A 9,509-nucleotide genomic window follows, 5' to 3' on the forward strand; every position below is an offset into this window, starting at 1 on the left:
AAGGAGGAGGAGGAGGAGGAAGAAGTAGGAGGAAGGAGGAGGAAGGAGGAGGAAGGAGGAGGGAGGAGGAAGGAGGAGGAAGGAGAGACTGGACAAAAATCATACACCAATGGGTGAGGACAGTGGGGGGGGTAAGAGCAGAGGGTGGGGTGGGATCCGGGTGAAGGGGAGCTATGGGGGTAAAAAAGAGGAACAACTGTAATAAATCTGAACAATAAAGATTTAGTTTTAAAAAAAGAGTAAGTATTTAAAACACATTTTCCATTAGTGCTAATTTAAATAAAAACACAGCACACCTATTTCCATATGTATGATGTCATAAAAAATTAAGAGAGTAGAAAATAACTTACCTGAATTTTCCTGAACTTCCTCATCATCTACATCTGAATTATTCTTTCCAGACATTAAATAATTCTTGAGTCTGAAAGGTCCACTTAAGAAAAAAAAATGCAAACCATAAAGTCTGTGCTTTCATAATTCATATATCTAATAATCTATCTTAAAGGTAATTTTTCTCCTAAAACTGACAAAAGATTTCTTTCTTATAAAGCAATAGCAATATTATAGGTTATCAATATACTTACTTGCTGCATAAAACAAAGAATCTACAATTTAAATCTATAACTGACTGTCAAACATGATAAATTCTGAGTTTTATAGCCTTTAAAGTAACTCATGGACCAGAGTTATGAATTTAACTCTTATCAAATAACATTTTGATAAAAATAATTATAAGAAATAAAAGTAGACATAAATCAGCTTAATTTTTTTAAAAACTACTACAAAAGAAGGAATTTAAAATATAGTCCAGAAATTATAAAAGATGATTTAGCTTATCTCAGTCCTAGATCCCTTTCCTCCTATTACGAACCTATTATAGGACTTGCAGTCATAACCCACCAAATAGTAAAGAACTCTTAGCTATCCCTTAAATCTCAGAATCTGCTAATTTATCATTCCTTCATTTTTAAAAAGGGTATATGACTTCAGATATTATAAGAATAGGTTAACTGGTTTGCTCCCTGAGTATACCATATTGAAGAATTTGTGGAATTCCTTTCAAGAGGCAGGGCCTAATTCTCTTCTCCTTGAATGTGGTCTAGACTTAGTGCCTTGTTTCTAATGAATAGAATAAAGTGGAGATGACAGTGTGCAACTTCAGAGACATTAAAAGACACTCTGACCTTTACTGAAGTCATATTTTTTCTTAGATCACTTGCTTTGTGAGGAGCTAGCTGCCATATTGAATAGCCCTATGGAGAGGACCAAATTGCAAGAAACTGGGGCCTCCAGCTAACAGCCATACGGAGGAGCCACCTTGTAAGTAAATCCTCAGGTTCCAGTCAAGCCTTCAAAGGACTACACACCAGACAGATATCTTGAATACAATACCTCAGGAGAATTCTTGAGGAAGAACTAGCCAACTAAGCTGATCCCAGATTTCTGACCCACAGAAACTATGAAACAATAAATGTTTGCAAGCCACTATTAAGCTGAGGCAATTGGTTACACAGCAATGAATAACTAATATAATGAGTAAATCCTATGATCCTTAGAACATATGCATACCTTCCTTCCAAAACTAAAGTTTTAGGTTCTTCAAAATCAGAGTCAGACTCTGCTGGTGTCTTGCATGGATGTCCACTGCTCTGAGGTTTTAGATGAACATTTTTAGCGGTCATAACACTATCTTCATCTTTTGAGCTTCCTGCAACTCTATAAAAACGAAAAGTTTGTAATTATTTACATTTCTTCATAAAAATATTTCTTCCAGAAACAACATACAGGTGGGTAGACAATATTGTTAACAATAACAGCTAAGCCTGTTCAGGTCCTAGGACTTACAATTAGCCCAGGAAGGACATGTGATTCAAGGACCTATCAAGAAAGTTCTAATTTGAAAAATTCTGATAAGAAAAATGGCACACACCTGGCCTAAGATGGAAATGAGGACACAGAAGACATTATCTACAGGCATTTTATGATATATACAACAGTTAATCTATCACAGTGTTTTAGAAAATTTACCAACAACTGAAATTGTTTTCTTTGATACCCCTAGTCAGCCTATTTCTTGGTAATTTTAATGCTACAGGAAACCTCTTACACAGGTACACAAGAAAACATATATAAAATGTCCACGGAAAATTTTTTTCTAATAGTGAAAAATTAGAAAACCTTATCAAGAGGCTAGAATCAGAATACATTTTCATATGCCCATATAAAATGATACTATAAATTCAACCAGCCACTTGTTTTTTTAAGTCCCAAGAGCTAAGAATAATTTTTACATTTTGTAAAGGTTACATTTTAAATGGTTTTTTAAGTATTTACATAACAGCCTTGATTTTGCCTCTTAGCCCACAAAGCCTAAAATATTTACTATCTGGCCCTTTAAGGAAAGTTTGCAAAGCTCCACTATAAAGGAATGAAAATAAATCATTTATCAACATGAATAATCTCAGAAGTATATAATGAACAGTGGAAGAAAGAAGATAGAGTAGGATATGTACAATCTGAAACCATTTTTACATAGTTTTAAAACAATATGGCATGCTATTTATATATACATGTACATGTAGGAAAAAATATAAAAACATCCATGATAGTGATATCTACAAAATTCAGTGTAGTGACTACCTCTAACAAGGGAAAGAAGAATGGGCTCAACAAAGGCACATATGAGATTTCAATAGTCACTATAATGTTTTATTTCTTAAGTGAGATCATGGAGAATCAGGTGTTACTTTGTTTTGTATATATGAAATATTTCAGTTAAAGAAAGAAACTGACTGAGAAAGAAGATATGAGAATGGTGTGAACAAGTTAAATAGAATGTGTATGGGATTTCTTTTGGTACCATAACGACATACACTAATATATTTTAGGGCACTCTATTATTTATTTCGGTATATCCACATCATCTTGCAGTTTCTTACACATAATATGTATTATTTGTTGAATGAATGAAAGAATGCTATATCATAAGCAAAAATGCATAAGAACAATATTTACAGGCCAAAAGTCTCTTTTAAAAATAAGGTGCCTTGAAAATTAAAACTATAAAAAAACCCAATAATACTTAATTCTCTACGTTGTTAGGACTGATGAGAATTCAATGAAAGCATCTAGCAAGTACTTGGTACATGATAAGCACTCAATATGTTAATTATTATCATCTTAGGAGGAGTATTATGATGTTTTCCTAATTATGAAAATCACATTAACTTCATTTAAAAGGAAACAAATTAAACTGTATACTTAAAAATGATTAAGATGATAAATGTTCTGTTATGTTTTTTTTATCACAATAAAAAAAAGCAACTCTCAGGCAACAATAATACTTACCTTATTTATCACTCATCTCCCATGTGCCAAATATTAATTCCCATTTAAATATGAGCAAATAAATTCAGAGCACTACTTTGCCTGGGGTGCCACCCAGTTATGGCAGAGCCTGGCTACCGTTTCTGTCAGGCTGCAGAGCCCTTTATGCTAAACTGCTTTTCTATAAATGATCAGACAACATAGACAAACTATTAAATGCTGAACAACAAAAATAACTATCTTTAATAATAACAGACATTACCCAGAATGATCAGCATCTTTCTTTTTAGCCATGTCTGCCTCATCACATTCCAAATATTCATTCAGGGAAGATCCAGAAATTTCATTATGGTCAATAATTCTTCTCGAATCTTTTGCATTTAAAGTCTTCTGTGTTTTTGAGCGGCCTGTAGTTTTCTTCCGTCCTTTGAATGGAACAGTTTTTCCCCCAATATTCTTAGATGATTGATTTGTTTTTTTAGCAGATTTTCGCCCACTGTTGTCATGTACTGGCAATTCATTCCTTACTGAAGTACTGCTATAAAAAAGACCTGAAAGAATCAATGATAACTTAAAGTTAACATATTTATCCAGATGATCTGGCTCACTGAAATATTAACATTAATTATATTTACATATAAACACACACACACCAATCCCATTGCCTACATTTGTTTTCAAATTAAATTCATAAACTATACTTCTCTTCCATTTCTTGATACATGCATGAAACTCTAAATTTATCACAAGCTTCCAAAACCACCCTCTCTGGCCTGCCTAATACTCTTCTAGCTATCCTTATGTTCCTGGTATTCCCCAAGGTTCCAGCTTCATCTTCTCACTCTACGTACATTCTTTGAGGCACCTATGTATCTATAACTTTAATTACTATCTACATGCTATTATCTCCTAGCATGTACCTGCCCCTTTGGTTTTGGTTCCTGTCTTAATGAAAAGTAAAACTATCTACCCAGCTACCTGAAGCAGAAATCCAAGTCATCCAAGACTCCTGCCCCTATCCACAATCAATCCCTAAACCCTCTCCGTTCTCCTTTTTTAATGCCTCTCAAATCTGCTTCTTTTATGCTCTCCTGCCTGTCAATAACAGGGACCCTCATCATTTCTTTTTTTTAAAATATACTTTTATTGATTTCAGAGAGGGAGAGAGAAACATCAATGAGTTCTCCAAAGGAATAACAGTAATATTTAACATTTTAATACTAACTATATGCAATTTAATCCTTATAACAACTTAAGGAGATAGAAGTACTGTCAATCGTAGGTTATGGAGTTAGCAACTGAGCAAAGTAATCTACTCAAAGTAGAGGAATCATAATTTGAACTCAAGATAACTCCAAAATCTAAGGAAGGCTGCAACAGAATAAATATTTCTTACTATTAATCAAAGATCCCAACAATTCAAAAATTCATAGCAATAAGACCTCATAGATGTAGGGCCATATTTGTACTAGTCTCTCACTATTGATCTAAATGTGCCACCGTTGATAGTATCTGTATATGTAAATGTTACCTTGTCATCTACCAATCTTTACATAACCACTTCCTTTAAAATAAAGTTTTTTACAAAACAAAAAATGTTTCATGCTGTACAGAAAAGATTTGGCATAGGAGGCCCAAGAATCTTTATAGAAATGCCTGCTTGCAAAGAAAGCCCTTGGCTAACATGTCAGAACTTGAATTTCAAAAGAGTTCCCATCATTTCCTAACTGATAAGTGTGGTTTAGTATGCCTAAAATGCTTGTGCAAAACATACAACTTGTGCAAAATATTTGTTTTCCTTCAGGGAGCCTGGAATTTTAATAGTTGCTAGCAGAGGATACCTAGGTGACCACCCCCAGAAAACCTTGTGCACTCAACTCTAATTCCCTTCCCAATTTCTAGTGAACATTTCACACATCTATCATCACTCATTGCTGGAGGAATTAAGTGCCTCCTGACTAGGAGAAGACTCTTGGAAAGTCTAACTGGATTTCCTTCAGACTTTGCCCATGCACTTTTTCTCTCCTGATTTTGCTTTGTATCCTTTCCTTGTAAAGAAACATCAAAATTCCATTATTGCCTCTCTCACTTCACTTCTACCTAATAACCTTGCTTACCATTTTACTGAGAAAACAAACATGATCAGAAGCGTACATCTTCCCACCATCAATGCTACCAACCTACTTCCATCTCTCCCCAATACTCTACTTTTCCTCTTTTACATGACACATTGTCCTGGCTCCTGTCTAGGAATAATCCTTGTACTGTGCACTAGATAACATCTGCACCTTGCTTACTCAAGGACTGTGATCCTGTATTTATCCTCTACCTTCCTACAAGGTCATCTTATCTTTTAAAGTATATTTTTATTGATTTTAGAGAGGGTAAGGAAGAGAGAGACAGAAACATCAATTATGAGGGAGAATCACTGATCGGCTGCCTCCTGCAGGCCCCCTACTGGAGATGGAGCCCACAACCCGCACATGTGCCCTGACAGGGAATCAAACCATGACCTTCCGATTTATAGGGGGATGCTCAACCACTGATCCACATTGGGCAGGCCCTACAAGGTCATCTTAAATAAGTAGATAAGCTGATGTAATATCTTCAATATTAAAAAAAAAAAAAGAATCTTTCCTTAACTCCACATCTGTTATGACCCCTTATCTTTCCTTCCTCACCTCCTATTCTCTCTTGGACTCCACTCCAACCAGGCTTTTGATCTCATCATTCCACAAAAACTATTTTTATATAGGTGACCAACAACATCCATGTTGCCAAAACCATACTGTCGATTCTTAGCTCTCATCTAATACAAACTACCAGCAGTATTTAAAACAGTCATCACTCATTCCTTAAAATGACTTCTGTTACCCTAAGTTCTCATTTTCCTTTAATCTCACTAATTGTTCCTTTTCAGTATCATTTGACAGATCTTCCTATCCCTTCCTGACTCCTAATACTGAAGTCTCCCAGGACTCAATCCTTGGCTTTCTTTCTTCACTAGGTACAATACATTACTAAGTGATTTCAAGCAGTTTCAAAGTTTTAAGTATCACCTATGTATTGATAACTTCCTAATTATATGTCTTCCCAGATCTTTCCACCTAACTTAAAACTCATTTATCAGGCTATCTCCTCAATATATCTGCTTTGATTTCAAATTAGTATAGTATAACCTGAAATCCTGATATCCTTCCCAAATCTGCTTCTTCACACCTTTCCTCATCTCAGTTCATAACAGAGCCCTATTCTTCTACTTGTTCAGGAAAAAAACAAAAAACAAAAACCTAAGTCATCCTAGACTCTTTCTAACTCTAATCCTTCAGTAGTTCCTGTGAGTTACCTTCTAAAATATGAATCCAGCCCGGCCGGCATGGCTCAGCGGCTGAGCGTCGATTTATGAACCAGGAAGTCACTATTCAATGCCCAGTCAGGGCACATGCCCAGGTTGTGGGCTTGGTCCCCAGTGTGGAGCATGCAGGAGGCAGCCGATCAATGATTCTCTCTCGTCATTGATCTTTCTCTCTCTTTCTCTCTCCCTTCCTCCCTCCCTCTCCTTTTCTATCTAAAATCAATAAAAATATATTAAAAAAATAAAAATATGAATTCAACTTTTTCATTTCTTCCCTCCAACAATTTAACTAGGGTCCATGCTTCCATTTTTGACCCAGCCCTAGTTTGCTCTGTACATAGCAATAAGAATAATCATATTAAAAGATAAGTCAATCAAGTCACTTTACCATTTAAATCCTCTAGTAGCATCCTAATACACTTCATCTAAACTTTATCATTGCCTGCCTCTCTGAATTCATCTCCCCTGGCTTACTCTTCTTTAGCCATACTGGCCTTCTTGACCTTCCTCAAACACGCCAAGCATGCTCCATTAGCACCTATACAGATACTATTCCCTTGGTGTAGAATGCTTCACAAAGTTATTTATATGGCTCCCTCCTTCACTTTTTTCACATACGTGCTCTGAAAGATCATGATGGATTCTCATCATGACCTTCTATAAAACAGTATTATGCTCTATTCTCTTATCCACCCCCACCCTGCCATCTATTTCCTATCTCTACCCTTTATCTTCTTTATTTTTTTTATTATCTCATAACTGCATGAATTACATATCTATATTGTTGGTCTTCTCCCACTAGAATGTAAGTCCACAGAAAGCTAGAATATTTTGCTTTTTGTTTTGTTTTTCCATAGACGTATCCCTACATCAAGAATATTGTACATGATAGAGCCTCAGTGAATATTTTTATAATTAGCTGATGTAATATTTCTATTGATGACCCAATTTCTTTGTCAATAGATTTTCTCTGGAGAATGAAAGTATATATAAATCAACATAAAGCCTCTTAAAGAATGATTTTGGGGGCGCTCCTAATAAATAATTTAAATAAAAATACTTACTTTGGTCTGATTTTACCATCCACCAATTAGATGGACGCCTGGAAATTCTTTGACTTTTTGTGACAGTCAAAGTCACTTCTTCAAGTACAAGACTGTTCTTCCTGGATCCATTTGAAAAATTTTCCTTTTCACATTCCCTATTTTTCTCCTGATTTGCTGTATGAGGAACATTGGTGCTACTTTTCTTACTTCCTAAATTAAAGAAAACCATATAAACAATTCATAATCTACACTTTGGTGGTTTCTGAAAGCGGCAACAGATTTTTTTAAAAAACCTCTTAATTATACACATTTCTTAAATGTACCCTGTGGGCTTTTCTTCATTTCTATATTTTTAAAGTTACATGTTCTCAATAAGATCTCTAACTTTCAGTCAGTTAGATGCAAACTTTTTACATTCCTTGATAACACATACTCCTGAACCAAAAAAAGTAAGTATATTCTGAAAAGGAAAAGGAAAAGATATGGTTCCTTCCAACTACTTACCAATGTACCAAGTAAAAAAAAGATGACTACTACTTTCTGTTTTGAAATAATTCATGATTTCTGTCAATCTAGTTTTTTGGAAGAAGAGGTTTAAAGTGAATTTTCAATAAAGAGATCTTTCACATACAAAAGAAAGATTGTGAACAGAATTTAAAAAGAGAAAACAGGATGAAAAGAAACAATGAATATGGCAGGCTAACTAGATAATTGACAAGATTTGGCATCAATAGTAATTTCATTTTATTACTAAGGCAAATAAGTAAGAAAATAATCTAACAGAAGGGATAGATAAATTCTAGCTTTATTTTTGTTACTGACAAACAGGAAGAAAGGGAAATCAGGAAATACAGGATAATTTAATATAAATATTGCAGCTGAGATGGGCAAACCACTAAAATGGGTTTAAAAATGGAAAATTTCATTTTTTCAGAAATATGTTTAAAACATTAGATGTTAATAAACAAAATGAACATTTTTCTTGCATAAAATAAATGAAGAAAACAGCATATTTATTAAGCATCTGAGACAAAGATTACTATGGAGCCCAAAGAAGGAATTAAAATCCTATCAAATAAGAAAAATACATAAGAGTAAGTAAAATGCATAAAGGTATGTAAAATAAATAGAGAAGGCATTACACAGAATCACACAGTTATTAAACTATCTATCTATACTAATAAAAGGGTAATATGCTAATTAGACTAGACGTCCTTCCGGACAAAGCCACGGTGGCCGGGATGAGGCAGAGGTGGTTAGGGGCGATCAAGCTTGCAGGGGAGAGCAGTTAGGGGGATCAGGCCAGCAGGGGAGAGCAGTTAGGGGCGATCAGGCAGGCAGGGAAGAGCAGGCAGGCAGAGTGGTTAGGGGTGAGCAGGCAGGCTGGCAGGTGAGCGGTTAGGAGCCAGCAGTCCTGGATTGTGACAGGGATGTCCGAGGGGTCCCAGATTGGAGAGGATGCAGGGCAGACTGAGGGAGAGCAGTTAGCGGGCCTCTAGTCCTATCTAATAATAGACAAACATGGTAATTAACCATACCTCCGCTACGCTTCCCATTGGCTAATCAGCAGGATATGCAAATTAACTGCCAACCAAGATGGCAGCCGGCAGCCACGCAGCTGAAGTGAATATGAGGCTTGCTTGCTCCAGTGATAGAGGAAGCCAAGGTTTCCCGCCTGCCGCGGCCCAGCTCTGAGCTCCAGAAGCAACAATGTTGCAATTATAGAAGCTAAACAAACCCCAGATACCTGCTTTCAGCCAGCCGGGGCCTCAGAGCTTAGA

At 35.7% G+C, this 9,509-nt stretch overlaps 1 protein-coding gene and 1 long non-coding RNA gene across 6 annotated transcripts in view; one reads left to right on the forward strand and one right to left on the reverse strand.

Moving 5' to 3' along the window:
* CENPC (centromere protein C) overlaps positions 1-9,509 on the reverse strand; it is a 64,596-nt gene that overhangs the window by 26,141 nt on the left and 28,946 nt on the right. For 4 of the 5 annotated variants that reach the window (XM_014541805.1, XM_014541804.1, XM_014541802.1 and 1 more), the window contains exons 9-12: positions 7,747-7,938; positions 3,590-3,884; positions 1,570-1,716; positions 351-433 (exon numbers count right to left, since the gene is read on the reverse strand). In XM_014541805.1, coding sequence (XP_014397291.1) covers positions 351-433; positions 1,570-1,716; positions 3,590-3,884; positions 7,747-7,938 — 717 coding nt within the window. The remainder of the gene's footprint in view (positions 1-350; positions 434-1,569; positions 1,717-3,589; positions 3,885-7,746; positions 7,939-9,509) is intronic. The other variant, XM_005868887.2, reaches the window with a different exon arrangement.
* Positions 347-9,509, forward strand: part of LOC106726545 — a 10,652-nt gene continuing 1,489 nt past the window's right edge. The window contains exons 1-2 of the long non-coding RNA XR_001362612.1: positions 347-419; positions 6,778-6,780. This is a non-coding gene — a long non-coding RNA (uncharacterized LOC106726545). The remainder of the gene's footprint in view (positions 420-6,777; positions 6,781-9,509) is intronic.

This window comes from Myotis brandtii, unplaced genomic scaffold, assembly GCF_000412655.1.
Source record: "Myotis brandtii unplaced genomic scaffold, ASM41265v1 scaffold28, whole genome shotgun sequence".
Lineage (NCBI taxonomy): Eukaryota > Metazoa > Chordata > Mammalia > Chiroptera > Vespertilionidae > Myotis > Myotis brandtii.